General features: G+C 39.2%; 2 protein-coding genes across 11 annotated transcripts in view; both read right to left on the bottom strand.

Moving 5' to 3' along the window:
- LOC120779091 (RNA-binding protein Musashi homolog Rbp6) overlaps positions 1-15,678 on the bottom strand; it is a 463,019-nt gene extending 447,341 nt beyond the window's left edge. For 3 of the 9 annotated variants that reach the window (XR_005705606.1, XM_040111247.1, XM_040111253.1), the window contains exons 1-2: positions 15,482-15,678; positions 10,454-11,654 (exon numbers count right to left, since the gene is read on the bottom strand). Coding sequence is in view for 8 of the 9 variants with exons in the window: in XM_040111247.1 (XP_039967181.1) it covers positions 10,454-10,533 (80 nt within the window). In the remaining variant the exon portion in view is untranslated. Of the gene's footprint in view, positions 1-10,453; positions 11,655-12,895; positions 14,097-15,481 lie in introns of those variants that run through there. The other 6 variants (XM_040111248.1, XM_040111252.1, XM_040111249.1 and 3 more) reach the window with 6 other exon arrangements.
- A 3,380-nt stretch (positions 15,679-19,058) lies between these two features.
- On the bottom strand, positions 19,059-22,275 carry LOC120777698 (AFG3-like protein 2). Of its 2 annotated transcripts, none has more exons than XM_040109173.1 (5): positions 22,215-22,275; positions 21,402-22,077; positions 20,952-21,350; positions 20,352-20,892; positions 19,059-20,236 (listed from the first exon to the last, which is right to left on the bottom strand). In XM_040109173.1, the coding sequence occupies exons 2-5, from the start codon at positions 21,935-21,937 to the stop codon at positions 19,307-19,309; spliced, it is 2,406 nt and encodes an 801-aa protein (XP_039965107.1). In that variant the 5' UTR covers positions 21,938-22,077; positions 22,215-22,275; the 3' UTR covers positions 19,059-19,306. The 2 variants fall into 2 exon arrangements, with proteins under 2 accessions (XP_039965107.1, XP_039965106.1); XM_040109172.1 differs by having other exon boundaries at positions 22,141-22,251.
- Positions 22,276-22,514: the final 239 nt, after the last annotated feature.

Below are 22,514 nucleotides of genomic sequence, written 5' to 3'. Positions count from 1 at the left end.
ATGCCTTCCTCACACTATCCTTAACATTGGGCTTTCTATCAAGGTTGAGACTGAAATATTACACCTTTTCGACAGGCTGAAGTCGAGAACCCCAATGAGGGAAGGGTAACATCCTGGATTTTATACCTCCTTGTAAATAAAACCAGCTAAGTTTTATTTCTTTCCGCCTAGCTAGCTATATACAGTACAGTATACAGATATTTTCCTTTATCTATTAGAGCAATATCATAGCATAGGCTATACGCGACAGCCTTGTCCCTCCTATAACCCTATAGAATACTCGCAGAGCTGGTTTCATCCATACGTACATAACTCGTACAGCTTATCGTTCTATCGACAGCGGTATTCGCCATTGCCAATGCGTAAAGGCCCATACATCTTCCGCAGGAGTTTTCTCTTGAAAACTCTTAACGTCGACTAATCAGATGTTGTCATGGTCCATGCCTCTGTACCATATGACAGGACGGGGGTGATGAGTGACTTGTAGAGTTTGATTTTTGTTCGCCGAGAAAGGACTTTACTTCTCAATTTTGAATTGAATAAACGTCAACAGTAAAAAAATCAATGTATTTTCCATGATTACAACATTTTTCCCAATAAACGCCATCGACACTTTGGAAAACGTAAACATTATTTTTTGCACGCACTGTACATATTGATAAGGCAACTCTTTTTATTGTTTGCAAATTCATGGATTTCTACATATACATACTCGCATAAAATTGTGTACGTATTCCAATTAGGTTTGTACATTTTCCAAAGCTGTCAACTCTACACCCCCCACTCTTCCCACACTCCCAAGCATTTCGACACACTTCACTTGCATTATTGTTGCATGCCGCTGCATCGTCTCAGGCGTATTGCCTCTTAGCGCTCGGCGCTGTTGTTGCACACTCTAAAAACGCCAAAAATTTGCATGCCACACTATTAAATTATTGCCAGCGCTTTGTTGCAGCAACGCAATAACGACAAAAACGACAAGAACAACACATCAAAGCGATGATAGCATTGATAGAAGAGGCACAGCGTCTAGTTAAGTCTATATGTATGTAAGTAGGCCGGTGAAAAAGGTTTTGTCCAAAGATTGAGAACCACTATGACATAGCGCTTGAAATTTATCGCACTTCAGCAAATTAACAGCGATGAAGCGACTTGTAGCAAATAAGTTGTGTGTTCAACGCGGATGAGTATTACTATGACTTCATAGGAATCAATAAGAACAGTTTGCCATTTATTTTACTATTTACAGTGTGTTTCATCGTTCAATCGTGAGTTGGAATCCAGGCAAAGCAGCATTCAAAATGATAGACCGTAGGCATAGCGCAGACCTATCCTTAACACCAACAGCAAATTCAGCCCCGAAGTCTAACGCAGAATAGCTCTTGCCAACAGGAGCTACTTCGCACTCAGTAGGCAATTGAGAAATTAACCATTATTAACCATATTAATTAACCAAACTCTACAAGTCACTCATCATCCCCTTCCTGCTATATGGAGCAAAGGCATGGACGATGACAAAATCTAATTATTCGGCCTTACGAATTTTCGTGAGATAGGTTTTGCGTAAGATTCATAGCCGTTTGCCAACGGCGAGCACCGCTGTCAATGGAACGATGAGCTATACGAAATCTACGACGAAATTGAAATAGTTCAGCGAATTAAGAGACAGCGACTACGCTGGCTAGGTCATGTCGTCCGAATGTATGAAAACCCTCCAGCTCTGAGAGTATTCGACCCGAAACGCTGAAAGATTTTGATGATGTTTAACTTATGTATGCCCGAACTTCAGTTTACTGAACCCAAATTATTAACTAACACTAACATGAAGTTGTAACACCAAACAGAAAACGTCAGAGACCCGAGTACGAGTATAGAAATAATTAGCGTGATGAGATGAGTCATTTTAGCCATGACCGTTTGCCCATCCGTCTGAAAAATTGCGAACTATATGACTAAAATTTGAGATATCGATTTGAAATTTTCACACGTTTTTTTTTCCCCAAAAAGCTGCTCAGTTGTCGGAAGCACAAGGTTTTTTAAGCATCGGAATATAAAGGGTTCGAGGTTCCCAACTTTTCTAAATAAAAAACACCGAGTCTTCAAATTTAATGGAGAATATTTATTATCATTCGAAAGAACATTCTATGGCACTTAGTTTTTGAAGATTATCTGCTTCAAATGCTGACCGCGGCTACGCCTCAGATGATGCATTCGTTGATTCCAATTTTGTATGACTCTTTCGAGCGTTTCGTTTGGTAACTGACGAATAACATGCATGATATTTCGTCTGAATCGAAGTGGGATTGTTCACATATGTAGATCTTAGACTTCACATATTCCCATAAGAAAAAGTCTAACGATGTGATATCATACGATCTTGGTGGCTAATCGACCGCCCCAAAACGTGAAATTATCTGAATGCCAAACTTCCTGAAGATATCTCGTAAAATAAAAAACCTTTCCATACAAGGACTTTAATCCAATTGTTCAGTTTGTATGGCAGCTGGTACAGTGGATCTGCGCAAAATTTCAGATGGATCTCTCAAAACCTGAGCGACTAGTTCGGGTGTAGGCAGACAGACAGATGGACAGACATATGCATATATCTCAAGTACCATTGTATTCACTTATTTTCTTACTTATTCAACGTAATACATATGTATATATATCTTCCGTTTTTCTTTAGCTTTCCACAATTCGCAAATCCACAACCCATTTAGAAAACCGTTAGTTCTGCATCATTATACTATTTCATTACTCTAATCATTATTGCAACTATCTGTGCATATACAATTGCTTCAGTTGTTGTTGCATTGTAAATAGCTCTGATTGCCACCGACTATCTGCCTGCTTGGCTGCTCAACTATTTCGCTTTGATGGCATCTCTCGCTTGGCGGGGAGGTGGCAATGCGGTGAGGTGAATCTTTATTGTCAGCACAAAAAGAAATATTAGTACATGATTTTATATGTCGATACACATACATATGTACAGGCTTATTACGCGGAGCAACTTTGGGAAACTTTGCTTTGCGAGCATCAGAGGGAAAATTTGCATTTGCTTTACAGGCCCAAGAAAAAACCTTCGTTTAATATGCAATTGTTGTAAAGTATGCAAGTAGCGATGTAAATCTGTTTCGCCATTTGTTGGAGATACTTTTGCGAATGCCTTGAACCGTAGCGAGTAACGAGTATCAATTTGAACAAATGAATCAATATAGATATGTAGGCATGTAGTATATTTAATTGTCTAACGTCTGGCTATTGATTTCTGCGCTCTCCAGATAGGGGAATAGATATTTCTCTAGAAAAACAGTAGGGTTTTGAAACTCATACTGGGCCTAGAACTATATTCGTGCGGTTTTTCAAAATTTGAATGAGGCCAAGAATGGATCAAGCCATTTTTTGATATCCTGTTCTAAGGTAAACCGTTTTCCAGTGAGGGGGTTCTACAACGACCAGAGTAAATGCTATTCAGAAGCGGCGAAGTCTATGCTATATGACTGGTGATGCAAAATTTCCCAGCCACTGTTTTGCGAATAGTTTTTAAAAGGCATTGCAACAGAAGGCCGATTCCATTTTCTGTCGCCAATAACAATCCAATGCAAAAGCGATTTTCTTTAGTAACGTTGAAGAAGCATTTCTGATATACAACGTCCACGTCTATTGTTCGCAATTTATAACTTATGACGCCCGGTTTCCTCGCTTCTCAATATAACGGCTGCTTTTAAACCTTTTGAATTGACTGTTTGATTGACGGACGGATTCAAAGACGGACTTCATTTTATGTTTGAAAACAATCTTCATTGCGTAATGCTTCCTGTTATTCATCTTCAAAGTTGTTTGGTTACCAGTTGGTTAGTAGGTATTTTTGATAAAAACCACGAGACGAGAAGACTACAGATAGTGACATATTACAAAAATATACAGTTTTCGATGACTCCTTCGAGCATTTCGACTGTTAACTGGCGAATGACGCGCGTGATGTTTTGCTCCAAGGCTTGAATCGAAACGGGATTGTCCGCAAATACTTTAGACTTTACATACAGGGTTTGCCCGGAAAGTAAAAGGACTGATTTTCGTACTTCGGTACTTCGGAGCGTGCGAGCACCGACTGGATTAGAGGACGTTTCTAGCTAAAGAACGAGCGACTGGTCAGTTGTCTCCGAACACCTGGAAAGTCAGGACAAACATTTTCGCACGACGTGTGCAGCGTTCGTTCGAGCAGAGGTATGTGACTAAATTCTGTGTGAAACTCGATAAATCTGCAACAGAGACGTTTGATATGATGAAGCAGGCTTACCCAGATGTTGCTTTAGAAAGAAGTGATGTGTTTCGATGGCACCAGGTCTTTTTGGAGGACCGGAAAGAGGTCGCTGATGAAGACCGGAAGAATGAGCAAATCCAAAGTGAAAACAATGTTCATTTTCTTTTTTGTCATCAAAGGCATCGTCCACCATGAATTTGTTCCTCATGAACAAACTGTCAAGCCCAAGTTTTACGTGGAAGTCCTCAAGAGACTCAAACGAAGGGTCAATCGGGTCCGACAAGACATCGCAGCCCATTGGAAGTTGCACCACGACAACGCCTAGACTCTCACCACGTTTCTTGTGAACAGCTACCTAACCAAGGCACGCATCCCACGCTTCCGCAGTTATCCTACTGCCCAGATGGGCCCACGCCGCACTTTCTTTTTGTTTCCTTGCCTGAAAAGGTCGATCCAAGCTGCATGCACCACGGCTCTCAAGGTTATTCCGGAGAATTCTTTCCGTCATGCCTCATGCTTGGAATTCGCATGGCAGTGCTGCAATCGACGCAAAAGGAGCCTATTTTGAAAGTTTTTAAAGAATTGCTACGTTTGGTTCAATAATTTTTTTTAAATCGACTCAGTCCTCTTACTTTCCGGACAAACCTGTAAAATTGAAATTGAGACCTTATATGTATGTATATTAGAACTCGCCCTAGACCCCATATAACTTAAAGGCCTTATGTGCCTGAAGGTACTTCTCTGGCTTTGATTCCTACAAGTTACAAGAGTATATTGTTCGGTTGCAAGCGAACTTAGCCATTCCTAACTTATTTGTCGTCAAAAATTATTAAAAACGAGGCAGTATTTCCCTTAGCACTTTAAATAACTAATATAAGATTTCCCAACGTCAGGGTGGCTTCTTGCCGTATATATCGTGCAATGTGTTAGATAAAAATAATAAAAAAATTTTGCTTAACTGCAGAACCAAACTTCTCAATTGACAAGGAATACATGAACTACGCTTTAGTAAGCTATTTCAATTTGTAGATATGTTATCGCATGCGGACATACAGAAATAAAATGTTTTGGTCATCCTGATCCCTAACATATAAATAAAAATCGCCTATAGCTTCTTGAATACCACAAAAATGGCGATATGAGCAAGGGTTTCTGGCGATTTCGACTATAAATATAGCACCTGCCTCCATATGTGGCTGGCTGCAGCAATATGGCAGGTGCAAGTGCTACAACACATACATACACACATCTGCATATAACAAGAAATAGCATATGACAGCGGAACACAAAAAAAACAACAACAGAAAGAAGCAAACAACCATTCGATGCCAGAAAAAGATAGAAATGTATTTCTTTGAAATTCGCGCAAACGAAATGAGCCGCCAGTTCCACAGCCCACCACGGCGGCAAACTTTTATTGCGGTATTCCAACGCGCCAAAGACAAAACAGCCGATTCAAAAGCGCTGCAAAAGAAATGATAAATGCATAAATCTTGAATTAATTCAAAATGCATTTGATGGCGATAACGCTAAGAGTGGCCAAAGCAACACACACAAGCACACGCGTGCGGCCACACGTTCATTCACTGCAAAGCACACCAGCACAACACACATATGCATATATGTATGTGTGTGAGTTTATTGAATGCTGCTCCATTGAGAAATTCTCCGCTGCGTCCCACAGGGCTGATGCGCCTGAATGCGTGCCACGACTGCGCGCAGTCATTCATACACGCACCGGCACATAGCGAGCATGTGTCTCAAGCTGAATAGAACCTGCATGCCACAAGCCATAGTGCTTTCAGTAACGAACGCATTTGGACCAAGCAATTTGGGGACACATGGCATGCATACATACGAACGCATAAAGTACATGTTCGTACATATGTACATTAGTACATACACACGCAAGCTCGCTAATAGAAGAACGTTGTCGCCTGCTTCCTCACCTTACCCGCCGCTTACTTCCTTGCTTTCATTTATCTGGCTGCTGGGCTGCTACCCATTGGCTCAACCACTCGTCCGCATTCAGTCCCTACTCTAACTATCGGTCGACGATTCGTCCGTCGTCCGTCGTCTGTCGGCTGTCGTCCGAGTAGCAATCAACAATGCTGCCGAGATTTAGTTGCCGCCAGAATGGAGTGAGAGCGATCGGGAGAAAATTTCTAAATAAATAATGCCCAGCTATTAATACAATTCACTTTGCATATTTATTTTTAGTGGCAACTTGCCGTTTTCATTTATTTATCTCTCGTGTTTTTTCTTCTTTTATTTTGTTTTTTTGCACAAAAGTAACCACACAGCAAGGAGAAAACGAATTTCGCCAAGCAAGTGAATCGTTTAAATCCAACAACAATAAAGCAATATTCTGTAAAGTATTTATAGTATTTTGTAGGGTGCAACAGCATCGGCAATTATCCAAAGCGCGCCGCTTTTGACACGCGTGCGACGCGAGCAGCGATGCGACGCGCGGACAAAGTTGATGGGCTGCCCAGACTCATGTACGAGCACATAAATGCATGCATGTATTAGTACATTCACTATGGGAATTCACTTTTATATACTTTTATATGTTTTATTTTATAGACTGCATCGGCTGCTGCATTAGTTCAGACTCGCCACATATGATTTCGAAGCAACAAATAATATACGACCACGAATCGAGGATGTTTAATTCAATGAATTTACACATACCTGGCAAGCGAACACGCGAATAAAGAAAGTGCAGAACGTACTTTACTTATTTACACATTGCAAAACAACAACACTACAGGGTCCGATACTCGAAGTGTACCAATTAAGAATAATCCATTGGATTCGCATCTGGTGAATTCGAGAGCCATTGTGTGGTCGTAATGAAGTTCGGAACGTTGTTTTTCAACCATTCTTGGTTCACTCGCGCTTTGTGAGACGGTGCAGAGTCTTGTTGAAACGTTCACGGTTTGCGACCGAAATGTTTGCCCACGGCTTCAAAGTAGCGTCCAGAACACTTTCCCGATAATAAGTTGCATTTACTTTGACGCCAGGCTTGATGAAAACAATTGGAGAGCGCCCATCTGCGGTGACAGCGGCCCAAACCATTATTTGTGGCGTGTGCTGCCTCCTGGTGGTCAACCGATGACTTAGATTCTCGAACGGTCGGTCAAGTAAACCCTATAGTTTTGAGAGTTTACCAATTGCTCAATTGGAAAAATTTTTTCTTCAGAAAACACAATGTTCGGAATATGACCGCTTTCGGCCAAGCGAAGCAACTGCTTCGCTCTCTCAAGTCTTACCTGTTGCTGCTTCGGTGTGAGATCATAGGCCTTTTGTAACTTGTAAGGCTTGACCTTGAGCTCATTTTTCAACAAGCGTCGGATGCGGCGGTCGGATATTTTCAGTTCTTTAGCCATTTGATTGGCACTTCGTCGTGGATTTCACTGAAGTCGTTTCTTCACTTTCCGAACCATCTCACGTGACGTTGCAGTCTTTTGATGACCGCCTCCGTGGCGTTTTGCGATGCTAACAGTATCATTGTAACGTATGATGGTACGATGAACAAAAACTTTATTCACATTCAGGTGTTTGAGCTCACGGACAATTGCTGGCTGTGATTTTCCAGCTAAATATAAAGCAATCACACTATTACGTTTGAATTTCATCGCTGATCACTTTTTTTTTGGGTTCGCTTTTCGCAAAACGCTTTTATACACTTGTGAACAATATTCCGAACTGTCATTCAGAAGAAATCCCCGCAAAACTAATAAAGCTGTGTAAACTGGCGTTGAGAAATATCAAACTCCGTCAGTATCGGGAACGAACTCTCCGAGCCGTTCGATACCAAAACGAGGTTACAGACAAGACGACTCCCTATCGTCCGACTTCTTCAATCTACTTCTAGAAAAAATAGTTCGCGCTGCAGTGCTAAATAGCAATTATTATTAATAAATTAGTTAGTACTATTTTTTTCAAGTTGAACAAAGAAGCGAAGCAAATCAGTCTGGTAGTGAATGAGGGCAAACGATAACAGTCGTTGCACTCGCGACTTGACTCGGCTCCCACATCACTATTGACAGTAATATCTACTATCTTGGAACCAGCATTAATATCGACAACACTTCGCCTCGAAATCCAGCGCAGAACAACTCTTGCCAACAGATGCTACTTCGTACTGAGTAGGCAATTGAGAAGTAAAGTCCTCTCTCGACGAACAAAGATTAAATTCTACAAGTTACTCGTCATCGCGGCTACGCTGGCTGAGTCATGTCGTCCGAATGAATGAAAATACTCCATCTCTGAGAGTAGAGGAAGAAGAAGACTCCATTCGAAAGACCAGGTGGAGAAAAAAATTACTATGAAAATTTTCAGATCGATGTCTCAAAAACTTATAAACTAGTCCGCGTATATACAGACGGATGTGACTAGATCGACTCAGCTCGTCACTGATCATTTATATGTATATATGTTTTTTATAGGATTTCTGACGTTCCTTTTTGGATTTTGTTTGACACCCAAAATTTCAAGATCACATGTACTTATGAGACAACGTCGATATTAAAAATTTGTTGGAAAGAAACAATCCGATAAAGTCATTCTCAACCAGAAAGACGAAATTATATTTAAGGTATGGGCAAATTTAACTGGAGATGCGAGTAGTAATATTAGGGTTTGATTTTAGCTAATAGTTTCGTTCAGCTAGTAGTTAGGAAAACAATTTATTAAATGGTTAAGAAAAAAGCATATGTCTTAGTCCGATCTCTTCGAACTCCACTAGTATAAGTCACATATTTATCGATAAATATGGTATAACAAATACGTAATAACGTAACCGGAAGTTCGAAAAGTGTTATATTTGGTATATGAGGTTTAGGGGAACAAATTATTCAATCAGTACATTATTATCAAGTAAAGATTTTCTCTGAATTCGCTAATGCATCTCTAATATTGACCTATATTTATACTCTTGCAACATGTTGTTACAGAAAATAATAGTTTTGCTCACCTAACGGTTATTTAAATCACCTAAAAATAATCGAGCTTAATTAGGGTTATACACGAGTTACATATTTACGAGAACGAGTTATATATTAATATCAAAAAATTGCCAACCAAAATTGCTGAGCACAAATGCATGATAGGCTCTTCATATAGCGGTTGAGTTGAAAATTTAACTACATTCACGTCTATATCTATTTATCACAAATTTTAATTCCAACTGATTCGTTCACTTTGGTATTCCATCTCTTACCGATTAATCTTTGAGATATATTAATGTAATTTAGAGCGAATCTTTTCCTGATAATAATTAGCCCTAGTGACTAATATAGATCAAATCGGGGCTCTAGCGAACATATACCTACTAACTCACCCGCTCAACCTTTAAGAGAGATCGCTTCGTTCTATGGACTCTTGAAAAGATCCAAGAAGATCCGACGCTTCTGAGCCAAAATTTTTCAGCAATGAGATCCATTTCTGGCGCAATTGGTATGTAGAAAAGCAAAATTGGCGCATTTGAGACGAAGTGCAACCTGAAGAGATTCAGAGCTGCCATTTCATCAGGGAAAAAATGGCTTGGAGTTTTTTGTGGGTCGGTGGATCGTTATCGCGCAATGATAACCGACTATTTGTTGTCTGAAATTGTAGTTCATGATCTATATGGCGTTTGGTTTTAGCTAGACAGCGCCACTTCATACACATCACATCAATCAATGGATTTTTTTAAAGGACACTTCGGTGAGCACATAATTTCACGTTTTGAACCGGACAATTGGCTACCAAGATCGTGTGATATCACATCGTTAAACTTTTTCCCGTGAGGATATGTAAAGTCTAAAGTCTATGCAGACAATCCCGTTTCGATTCGGGGTTCGAACAGAACATCACGCGTGTCATTCTCCAGTTACCAGAAGAAACGCTCGAACGGGTCATTGAAAAATTGGACTCTTCAATCTTCAAAAAATAAATGCCAAAGAATGTTCTTTCGAATGATAATGAAAATTCTCCATTAAATTTGAAGTTTCTGTGACTTTTTTTTTTAAATAGGGAACGTCGAAACGGATCACCCTTTATGACCTATAGTTTATGTTAGATTACAAAGATGATTGTGATCCATTCATAATTTCATGGAATAATAAGTATTTAAATTTTGCCCCTCCTTAAGTGTTAAATGTATGTAAATGTACGCTTAACATAGAGTTTTACTTTACTTACCCTGGATCATTTGGCACCTCTGACGGTGAACCGGTACTCATATCTTGCGACTGACTCACTAACTCCATTTTCATATCCATTTTTGGTATAACGCCGCTCGCCTTTTTGGTATCTAAGAATTCCGTTAATCGCGTTGACACGATGAATTTATCGGCTTTTTTCCAATTAGCCCTGTTGAGGTATGCACGTCTAGTTGGCGGTTAACTACAAACACTATGTCTAAGGATATAACTATGGCTATGACTAAGAGACACTGACACCTTCCTCAAGAGCATAGGGAAGCTCTCGCATGCATTATCTCAGGCAACAAGGTAAGATCTTGCGTCGCTTTCAATTCCAACGCTGTATATTAACATGGATAGGCGTAGATTACTATATTGACGGCAACGCGAGTAACTCAATCCAATTCCGACTGCACAACGATAGATTACTAAACTGCGCACTACTACAACGCTCGTCGTAGTCTAATCGATACATGTGTATATATGCACATACATAGCCACGAATATGTAATTATTAAGGCAGCGCGCACGACTCTACTGGACTTGTTTTAGTCAAACTAATACCACATCCTGGTTCAAGTAGCTTGCCAAGATGCTTACTGCAGCACGAATTTAATTGCACGATTAAATATTATTAAGCATTTGATTTAGATTTCACTTTATGCACTTCAATCACTTTATTTTTATTCTACCACTCATATCAACTAGTTCATATCATAAATATTCCAATGAACCACCTTCAAACACCGCCGAGTGCTCGCTATAAACTACAAGTTCGAATACCCGTCGGAGGAGCTATACCTCTTGTAAGAATTATGTACATGTGTATGTAGGTATGTAGTATATATCGCACACTGCTATATTTCTTGCACTTACAACAATAATAATGTTAAATTCATATTCAGAAATCAGAAATCACTTCAGTTTGAGTTCGCTTGTCTGCATTACTTGCAAAGTTAATAGGCAAACACTGTGTCTGTGGATCACTGTATTGTGTATTCGTAGAAGCTATTGGCAACAAATATTACTTCCACAACTATGGCAATTACTCAGAAACAATGGTGCAAAGGATCGGCAGAATTTACTTTTCACATTTCAAGTCTTTATTAGATACTCGTAACAAGTTAGCTTCACTTTTCAGCAAGTTATGGATCATATGCTGATTGTACACAGTCCATTCTTCATCTAAAATATAATACCTACGAGTATGTAAATACGAGTCTATATTTTTTGAATTGTAGAGGCTCCATAACTATCTGACGAATTTGAAAAGCTCTTTCACCGCTGAGAAGTTAGACTCTCTCAGGTAAACATACGCTATATTATATTTTCAAAAAAATTAGGTATTCTTACTAAAAAGCATATAATGTAACCCAAGGTGTAAGATAGGTAGGTCGAGAGGCTATCTAACAACGCACCTAAGCCTCATTATGATACCACCAGAATCAAGATTCTTTCTTCTATTGGCTGCTCTCTGAACCACCCGTACTTCAGATGGAGTTCGAAAATTCTATCTGCGCAACTTCCTAGTCGTCGTCTAGAAACGCTCGACCAATACTTGCAATTATTTTCCTATATACATATGTATGTATGTCTAATATGTAGAGTCTTACACATATTTAATAGTCTTCTCGTTTTCTACCTCCTAACAGCATCTAAGTCTACTGGCAAGTCTACCTATGTCCGTGACCTCCTACTAGAATTCTTATACTATCATCACTTTTAAATTTTAATGTGCGGCCCATATTCCATTAATGCCACGTTTTCCTGCTTGTTGAGCAAGTCAGGGATTGTTCTAGATAGTTCACAGTTCCTAGGGATATCACTATGTCTTGGAACCCTTTGCAGGTTTATCGTTAGATTCCTTAAGATGACATTCAAAGCATTCCTTTAATAACTTAGACGAAACCTTAAGAGACTTTGGTGATATTAAAGACGCCTGGCTATATATGAATGTATAAATATTTCTCTTTTTATGATCATACTCTTTGTACAAGAACAAAGAACAAGAAGACTTTCTTTAATTGCTGTGATCTCGGCTTGGAAGACACTACTGTGGTCTGGTAGGCGGAAGACGATTTTGATATTTAATTTTGCAGAGTAGGCAGCACCTTCCACTCGATTATCTAGTTTGAAACTATCCGTATAGATGCATATCTCTGCGCCCTTGTCCACTTCCATTGGGGATATGAAACAAGAGTTAATTGACAGCTTCCAACAAAAGACTCCTCCTCCAACCTTTCCCTTGAGCTTAGATCCTTCCATGAAAAAGCTCAAAGCGCCTCTTTCACAGCGACTCCGCTCCACACACAAAACTCTCGAAAGTATGTGCGCGGAGAACGTGCTGCTAAGGGTTGTTCCGCGGCGTAGCGGTCCAAGTTATCAGGAATGCAATCGACGTGAGAGAGGATTTTGGAATATTCCTCTCGAGTACACTTACTTAATGTGCCTAGTTTCCTGGAATCTAATAGGATGTTGTACGTAGTGCACCACTGAGAGCCAAGAGAGCCATTCAAATTCCATATTTCTTCTCAAAATCTTATACACTTTTTTATATAAATCGCGGTTTCTATAAAATGTTCAATAACTTAGTCGAACCTCAAACTCTTAAAACACTTTTATGGTAGAAACTCTATTTTATGGTAGAAATACACCCAGGATGGATTTCATGTAGCACTGATCTTGGAATATTCCGTGACATAATTACATAAAGCCACATATTCTTATATAAAACATGTATATACTTGTATGTACTTCGAAAACACAAATACCCGCGCACAATTTTCGACTCTGATCTATTCGTTTTGTGAATAGTTCAGAGCACATAGAATTCAGACAAACTTTTCTAAGCACTTTCATACGAAACACGCACATTGAAAGCTTCCCTTGAGTACGCTTTGCAAAACACTACTCGTATTTCGCGCTTTTCAGATCTATGCAACTGGTTAGATCGCGGCTACAGCAATCGAAAACACGTGACCGCAATTAGAGGTAATTTTGAACGTTTCTGTCGCAGTCACCGACAACGTCAAAGCTATACTTTTCCCGCTTCCATTAGCAACAGATATTGTGAATTAAATGATTTACATACACACATATGTATATACTTGTAGTATGTACTCGTATAGGGACTGAGATGACAACTAAGCTGCAGTGCACAGAATACTCTCACGGGGCATGCTATAATTTCAACAAATAAAATCAAATAAACAATGGCTACTTGTTGAAAGCCTTATGGTTAGGTCAGAAGTAGACGGAGGGTTGGTAATAGCAGAAAATTTCACGATACATTGAATCTAACTTGCTGGCATTTTATTGAACTCGATCAGCATTGATTGATGGAAATCGAAATGTGTAATGGGAGAAAATGAATTCAATTGAGGAAGAGACTAAAAATTCGTTGGACTCGGGTAGGCACGTTTATTTAGGGTAATAGGGTGCACTATATTAGAAGTAAATAACAAAAACAAAAATATTGCTTATGAAGAACTCATTTGTATATAATGAAGAAAATATGACTATATTACTACAGTTATGGCAACTTTGACGCAGAAAACGAAGTATTTTTCAGTAGCCGAAGGCACTTTTTGAAAGTTATTGAAAGGACTGCAAGTAGAAAAATATCGAAAAAGAAATCGTTGTATCAGTTTTTGAAATTATTATTTTTACGAGGATTCTAGAAAATATAGAGAGAGAGCTCGATATATCAATTTTTGGAAGTCTTTTTTGCAAGGATTCTAGAATAAAGCTATGCTTATACGTTTTCACCCTAAGCTGCATTGCATTCGATATATTTTTATTTGAGACAATAACCTTAAAACAAAAACTAAAACGGAGGATCACCAAAATATCAACAATAGCCAAGATACCGACTGTTAACAATAACGAAGTCTAAACTCGCTAATGTCATTTGAAATAAAGTTAGTATGCCGCTAACAGCTTTGCAATTGCTATTGGAATTTCGTTCATAGCAGTATCCGAGAACGGTTCATGACACTAACTTTCTATTGAGAGGCCCTTCCTGACATAGATTTTCTATTGAGTTTCGTTCATAGCAGTATCCGAGAACGGCTCATGACGCTAACTTTCTATTGAGAGGCTCTTATCCACACAGGTTTTCAATTGAGAGGCGTCAGTTGTACCAAAATTTGGTCTCCCGTCTCTCGTTTTTATCTAAAGCCTCGCACACAACCCACTATAGAAGTTTAGTATAAACAAACTATCCGCCAAGCCGCTGGAAATAACTACGAAGACTCATGACACTAACTTTCTATTGAGAGGCCCTTATTGACACTGGTTTTCTATTGAGAGCAGTTCGTTGTCTAAAATTTGGTTTCGTTTTTATTCAAACTCTCATCTCTTGTTTGATCTAAAGCCGCGCACACAACCCACTATCGAAGGCCCTGGAGTTATCTAAGAAGACCGGCGAATCTTGCAAGGTGTCGGAGTTATCTAAGAAGACCGGCGAATCTTGCAAGGTGTTGGAGCGCGCTGCTGTTTCTTTTCATTGCCATTTTTTGAACAATAACACACACACAACCGTAAAGCCACAGAGAGTAACACGCTGTCTGCTTAAATTAAAGAATTTTTTTTGCACCCGCGCATTTTGGATATGACCAAAGCACTATGTAATGCTGGACATGAGTATGTAGGTCTAAATGTAAACGGTTAAAATATTTTCACTGCAACATTTATGCCTTTTAATTGGTAAAATAAGTTTGGGGCGCACACGAAATTGCCGTTTTGTTTTATTTCGTTTAGGATGAGGTGTCAAAGGCTTTCACATCCACGTTTTGGATTTTTCGTAGCACTATTTAGTAAATTGCATAAATTGCAAGCCTGTGCGATTAAGTTTTCTTGCTCGAAAATATTATTATTTTTTATTTATTTTTTGTATTAATTCATTTTTTTTATAAATTGCATTGCATCACTTTAAGCATATACAAAAAAAAAAACAAAAAACAACACAAATTTACAACTTTCGTTGCATTACATTTGAAATATACATACATATGTATGTACACACGGTTGTTGTTTGTTTATTTGTAGTTGGCTCTGCGGTAGCGAAAACTATGTATTTTTTTCTTATCGAAATTGTATTGGTATTGCGGGCGAGTGATTTGTGCGTTGGTTGCGGCAAACGTTTGCCTTTTGCATTCTACTTTAGCTATTCGACCAAGCTCCACCAAGCAAGCACTCGCGACAACTTCCTATGCGATACTGAAATCCAAACCGAGAAACTATCAGAACTCAGGCGGAATGGCAGAACGTATTTTGAACACACAAACGGCCGACAACGTCGCTGCTGTTTGAGCGTCAACGTGTGCAACAAAAACACTGCGCACAACAACAGCAATTAGCTAACAAGCCAGCAAACTACCAACAAGCGCACACACACATACATATATACATATATGCATCTGCATGCGCGTAGCAACGTAAGGCAGCAGCGACGCAAGCTAAGCGCCAAAAGTCGAACATCATGACAGTTGCCAGAGCTGTGTGTAGCCGGCAACACAAACGCTAACTAGTAATAGTTCCAACGACAAAACAAAAATTATATGCATACACGCGAGTATATGTATGTGTGCTTGCAATGACAACTGCAACTGCGAGAATAAAGCTGCGCGCGAGCAAACTTCAGCACCCACATGCGCCCGACCGTTACCACCATCGCGCACCGCGCCAATCATCCCCCTCACACAGACACTGTCACCGTCCGTCGTCGCATCGCTGCCACTGGCGCTGTCGCTGCCGCTGCTTAGCTGCAGCCATTAGCTACCGGCGAGCGGTTGGCAGCGCTGAGATACTCCCGCTGCATTCGAGTGTGTTGGCAGTGGAGCGCAAGCGAGTGCGCTGCACAACAGCTGATAACACAGCGGCTGAAGCAGAGCGCAGTGGGCAGAATTTACATGATTTACAGCTGCAGAAGTGCATAAACACATACATACGCACATGTACATATATAATCAGGCAAGTAAATAAGCTCATCTGGGTGTAAGATAGCGTGGAACTTTATTTCAAACAATTTGTGTTGGTGTTTGTTGTGTTATTGTTTACACGACTATCACTGATAAGACAGAAGTGCAGACATCGTTGCCGCTGCATACACATGTCAAGAGAAATTGAGTACTAAGAGCAGCAGCAGTAAGTTTGTTTAAAGAGAGCGGAGCTTTTAAGAGTGAGCGTCAGCTGTTCATAATTGCGGCTGTAAATGGAAATGGACTCGATTCGTACATCGTGATTGTTTTATAACAATTACGAACAGTACGTTATAGAAGTATTTTCTACATTTTAAACAAAATAATTTTTAGTGGTATATGAGAGCTGGTATAATACGTGAACCGATTTCACACTTTCATAAAGGGTGATTCATTTCCCTACTTAAAAAAAAAGACGCAGAAACTTCAAATTTAGTTGGATTGTTTATTCTCATTCGAAAGAACATTCTTTCATATTTATTTTTTGAAGATTATCTCTTCCAAATGTTGGCAGCGGCTACGTCTCAGTTGGTCCATCCAATGAATTCAATTTTCGATGACTCGTTCGAGCATTTCGACTGGTAACTGGCGAATGACTCCAAGGTCTGAATCGAAGCGGGATTATTCGCACAGACTTTAGACTTTACATATCCCCACAGAAAAAAATCTAACGCTGTGATATCACACAATCTTGGTGGCCAATCGGCCCAAAACGTGAAATTATCTGCTCACCGAAGTGTTATCTCAATAAATTAATTGATTGATGCGATGTGTGAGAAGTTGCGCCGTTTTGTTAAAACCAAATGTCGCCGAGATCACTAGCTTCAATTGAAGCCATCAAATAGTCGATTATTATGGCGCGATAACGGTCGTCATTGACGGTTACGTTCTCACCAGCATCATTTTTGGAGAAATATGGATCGATGATTCCACCGGCACACAAAGCGCACCAAACTCTTCGTCCCAAATGTGACCATTTTGCTTCTGAACAAAATTTGGCTCAAAAACATCCTATCTTCTTGAAACTTTTCAAGAGCCCATAGAGCGAAGTGATGCCGCTTGGGAAGATCGAGCGGCTTCAGTTCTTGCACAAGCTGTATTTTCTACGCTTTCAATTTAAGATGTCGTATTCACCAAGGACACATTGATATTTGAAAGTCACGAAATCAGCTGGAAATTCGTAAAACTTTATATTAGGTATGTGGGTACTAGAATAAATATTCACTTAATTTTATACATTTTTAGTAAAACGGGAACAATGTTATTAGAAAAAGATTTTCTCCGGGTTTCAATTACATATTTCACGATTGACCTATATTTTCGAAAAAAGACAGTTCACACATCTGGTTTCTGGGACTTGAAAAGTTATGAATTTGAAAGTTTTACTTTATCGGATGTAATTGATAAAAAAGATTTTTTTTTTTGATAAAGAATGAGGTTAAAGATGTTCTCTCCAAACTAGAACAAGATATCTTCAAAACTCTTCCTTTGGGAGTGGAAACCGCTTTTAAGAAAAATAGATTGAAGTTGCTGCGTTCCCCAAACTGTTCTTTTTCTACAAGAACCCCTGTAATGACCGTAATAATTTAAATTTCGATTTCAAAATTTGAGAGAATGTTTATTACATTGTATACTATCCTATAATGCAACAAAAAAAATCGATTTTTCCAAAATTTCACACTAAGACGATCCCTTAAACATATTAGGAAATGGATTATGGTTCCAAAAGCTTAGAAGCTGCTGCTGAACAGGCAAATACATCTGGTTTTGAGTACCGCTTACCTGTCGTTGAGTATGTCAACAGAAGCAAGTAGCCGCTGCAACTTAGAAAGTTAAAACCTCATTGAGGCTTTCGCCCATACCTAATGATCTTTGGCTTGCAGCGCCAGGATTTTCCAACCAAGCATTTGCATAATTGCTATAGTTACAACCGCATGTTAATTCCATCGAAAGGTGGAGTCATGCCCATTAAATTGAGTCCGCAGTTGAAAAGCTTATGAGCCGATATCCTGAGGTTAAAATGTTCACTCGATCACCAAGATCACTTTTGTCACTTGGTCAGCAATCTTTCTAGGACCCCTACGTACTACGTCCCAACTTAAGGTCCGGAGTCAGAAACTCTAAAATGCAGGAGAGTTTCGCAAGAGTACACAAGCTCTTGGTATTTCACTTAATTCCAGATTGCTTTGTTGTTAATAGTTTTAAGGCCTCTAACATCTCCCCTTTTCGGACCAGTATTAAGTCGAGGTTATCTGACATGAATCTACTCGCGTATTATTTGCAATAACCCTCCTTTCCGAATGTGCTTGTTCGACTCATCATCAATGGCGAGTATCAGTCCGGGATCCACAAAGCTGCTGCTGTACTTTCAATAAAGGCCAAGCAGAGGTACTACTGATATCGCTCTGCATAGACAAAATTTCTTCTCCTTTTTTCATCCATAGGACAGGATCTTTTCAGGCCACCATTTAAGTCACATCTCGTCTCCTCGCCTTTGCAGTCCATGTGCAGTAGTTCCTACCAGTAATCAACGTCTTAAAAGGAATGGCGATGATTCCACCCCTCCTACAGATCACTACCTTTGATTCTATTGATATTAAACTGATTAAAGAAAAATGCATATTTACACCTTTGTTGAGTTAGAAATACGAACCAAAAGTCAAAATTTGGCGGATGTATGAAAAAACTTTATTTTTCAATGTTTTTATTGAAGATGATCGCTTCAATATATTTTACATATTTGACTTCTCTCTTGATATTTCAATGCAGCACACAGATTGCAAAACTTAACAAGAAAACAAAAAGAACTAGCATTAAAGCTTATAATGACTCAGAAACGCTCGAAGAGCAAACACGTTACTACACAATACTTAGGGCGTTGGAACAGGTTTCGGTGGTGGTGTGTCTTTGCTCTCCTCATCTTTTTCCTTATTCCAATTTTGCAAGCCCTTTGGCAATGATGTGTCTTCTTCGAAAGAACCTGTACCTTCGACGAATTCTTCGTATGTAGACTTTTCTTTGAATGGGCGTGGACCCAGCAATTCGATCATATCATCGCGACTTAAGATTTCATTCTTTAAAAGGCGCTCAGCTACACGGCGGACATCTTCTTTATGTTTAGTGAGCAATTCTGTAGTGCGTTGATGAGCTTTATGAATAAGAACGCGGACTTCACTATCAATCAATTGCGCCGTTTCTTCCGAATAGGGCTTAGTGAAAACAGCATCACCTTGCTGACCCGCGTCAAAGCTCACTTGACCAACCTTCTCGTTCATGCCGAAACGAACAATTTGGGCATAAGCACTATCCGTTATCTTTTTCAAGTCGTCCTGTGCTCCAGTTGTAATGCGATTAAAGAATAACTCCTCCGCAACACGTCCACCCAGTGTCATGCACATTCGATCAAAAAGTTGTTCCTGTGATAGTAAGTACTGATCTTTAGGCAAGTACTGGGCATAACCAAGACCCTTTCCGCGTGGTATAATTGAAACTTTTAACAGTGGATCTGCATACTCCAAAAACCAACCCGCAACCGCGTGTCCCGCTTCGTGATGCGCTACTGTCTTCTTTTCTTCTGGAGCTAAAACATTTGTCTTTTTCTCCATACCAGCTATCACTCGCTCGATCGCTTGTTCGAAATTTTTCATCATAATTGCATCCAAGGAATCGCGCGCAGCTATAAGAGCAGCTTCATTGCATACATTTGCAATGTCAGCGCCGGTGAAGCCAGGTGTCAATGCTGCCATTTTACGAGCAAGATCTTGCTTATCCAAATCAGTCTTTAGAGGACCCAGATGTACCTAAAATTAAACAAAAGGCATTTAACATTTAGCATCGAACATAAGTGAGCATAAATGAACGTTAGCAATAACATTGGTTAACCTGAATCTAATTCTTTAATGTTTTTGTAGTTACCTTAAAAATGTTGGCACGTCCTTTAATGTCAGGTGCTGGAACAAAAATCTGACGATCGAATCTTCCTGGACGCATGAGCGCTTTGTCTAATATATCAACACGATTAGTTGCAGCTAACACAACAACATTAGTAGTCGTATTGAAGCCGTCCATTTCAACCAACAATTGATTTAATGTGTTCTCTTGTTCAGAATGTCCACCAAAAGATTTACCACCACGTTTGCGTCCAACCGCATCAATTTCATCAATAAACAAAATACATGGTGCATGCTTTCTAGCCATGGAAAACATATCTCGAACACGTGACGGACCTACACCAACAAACATTTCCAAAAACTCGGAACCGGATACGCTTATAAAAGGAACATTTGCTTCACCAGCGGTTGCCTTTGCTAATAATGTTTTTCCTGTACCAGGTGGACCTGTGAGCATAGCACCTTTTGGAATTTTTGCGCCGAGATCAATATATTGTTGAGGATTTTTTAAGAAGTTCACGAATTCCATAATTTCGATTTTGGCTTCCTCACAACCCGCAACATCCCTGCAAAGTGCAATATTTTATATTGGTATTATGCATCGAATATTTTTTTAAATTCTTACTTAAAGCGTACGCCAATTTCGTTTGAATTAATAAGTTTCGCTGTGGACTGCATTACGCCGCCGAATAATCCACCGCCTTTTCTTCCACGACCACCACCCATCATATCAGCTGAGCGACGCATCATATACACCAAAAATCCTATTATTAGGAGTGTTGGCAAAAGGCCCGTTAGGGCTGACGCTTCTACTTCCGTGCGGTATATGACAGGAACGTAATTAAGTGGTTCAATACCAAGGTCGGTCTGTGCAGATTCTAAATTACGTTCAAAAGAGTCTACACTGCCGATGTTAAACCAAAGCACACCACTAGAATCTTGTGAATTTCCTGGAAGTATACGCACACGAACCCACTTCTTGTTGACCACCTCCAATTTTTCCACCAGACCCTTATTTAGATAGCTGGACAAATTTGATAATTTCATAATATTCAAACAAAATACTCATACATACTTATTAACAAATTCTTTCCATGAGATTTCTTTATAACCCATTTCAAAAAAGGCTATTGACGCCAGCAATGCGACCGCGCTTACAGCTCCAAAAATTATCCATTTCTCTCGATCACCTCCAGAACCTTCTCCTATCGGTCGACCAGGGCCTCCACCAGTTCCACGATTTCCCTGTGACCCTTTTGAACTATTTGTAAACATACCAAAACTCCAATCACTTTTATTTGTTGTAGATGTATTGGAGCTAGTTTCTTTACCAACTGATGATTTGCTTTCTTTCGATTTCGATGCTTCACCATCGGAACTTTTCTTGTCTACTGATTTGCCTTCTTCAAAGTATTTTTCAAATCCTTTTGGCGGCTTTTTACAAAAGTGTTGCACTTGCTCCAACAAGAATTGTATTAATGGTGTTTGAAAAAACTCAGGTGATCCCAACACATTTCGATTAGAAGCTCTCAAATTTAAATTGTTGGTAACATAACTTCTACGAAGGCACCGTTCCATCGCTTTCGCAGATTGAATCAATCTATGCGCCATTTTTATCTTATGTTATTATACAATCCTTTTTTACACTCTTTTGATTTACACCTTAACAATTAAATTTATATTTCGTAGTTTTCGTTTTTGGTTATCCAACCGTTTTGCTGTCCGGTAGTTGCCCTTGCCGCACTTTTGTTCTAGAACAAAATATTTCGAAATTAAAAACTTGCCGAAACTTAGAAATAATTGATTTTCAGTACTTTTATCTTAATTGTACAAAAGAATATAGTCTATTTTAAATAGTTTCTATTCAATTTTTCAAGGAATAAACTACCAAATTTTGTCTGAGGTGGTGAAATAAGTCGGCGAACAATACCAAAACCATTGACAGATCCCAATGACATTTGACAATGCTGCTTTTTAAATTCTATTACAAAACTTTGGTTAACATTTGATCAGTTTATAATTATGATTTTCTTGAATATGTAATCATGACAAGTCATTTAAATACTCATATTATGATTAGTATAAATGAAAAAATTATCTTATTATTTAAATTAGTATTAACAGTCTTCATAAAAGTTTATTGATATTTGTAATTCCATACTCTGAAAGTCGTTAAATATTGTTAAAA

This window comes from Bactrocera tryoni, chromosome 5 (assembly GCF_016617805.1).
Source record: "Bactrocera tryoni isolate S06 chromosome 5, CSIRO_BtryS06_freeze2, whole genome shotgun sequence".
Classification (NCBI taxonomy): domain Eukaryota; kingdom Metazoa; phylum Arthropoda; class Insecta; order Diptera; family Tephritidae; genus Bactrocera; species Bactrocera tryoni.
Note: the sequence above shows the minus strand (reverse complement) of the source record. Positions and strands in the feature narration are given on the sequence as shown.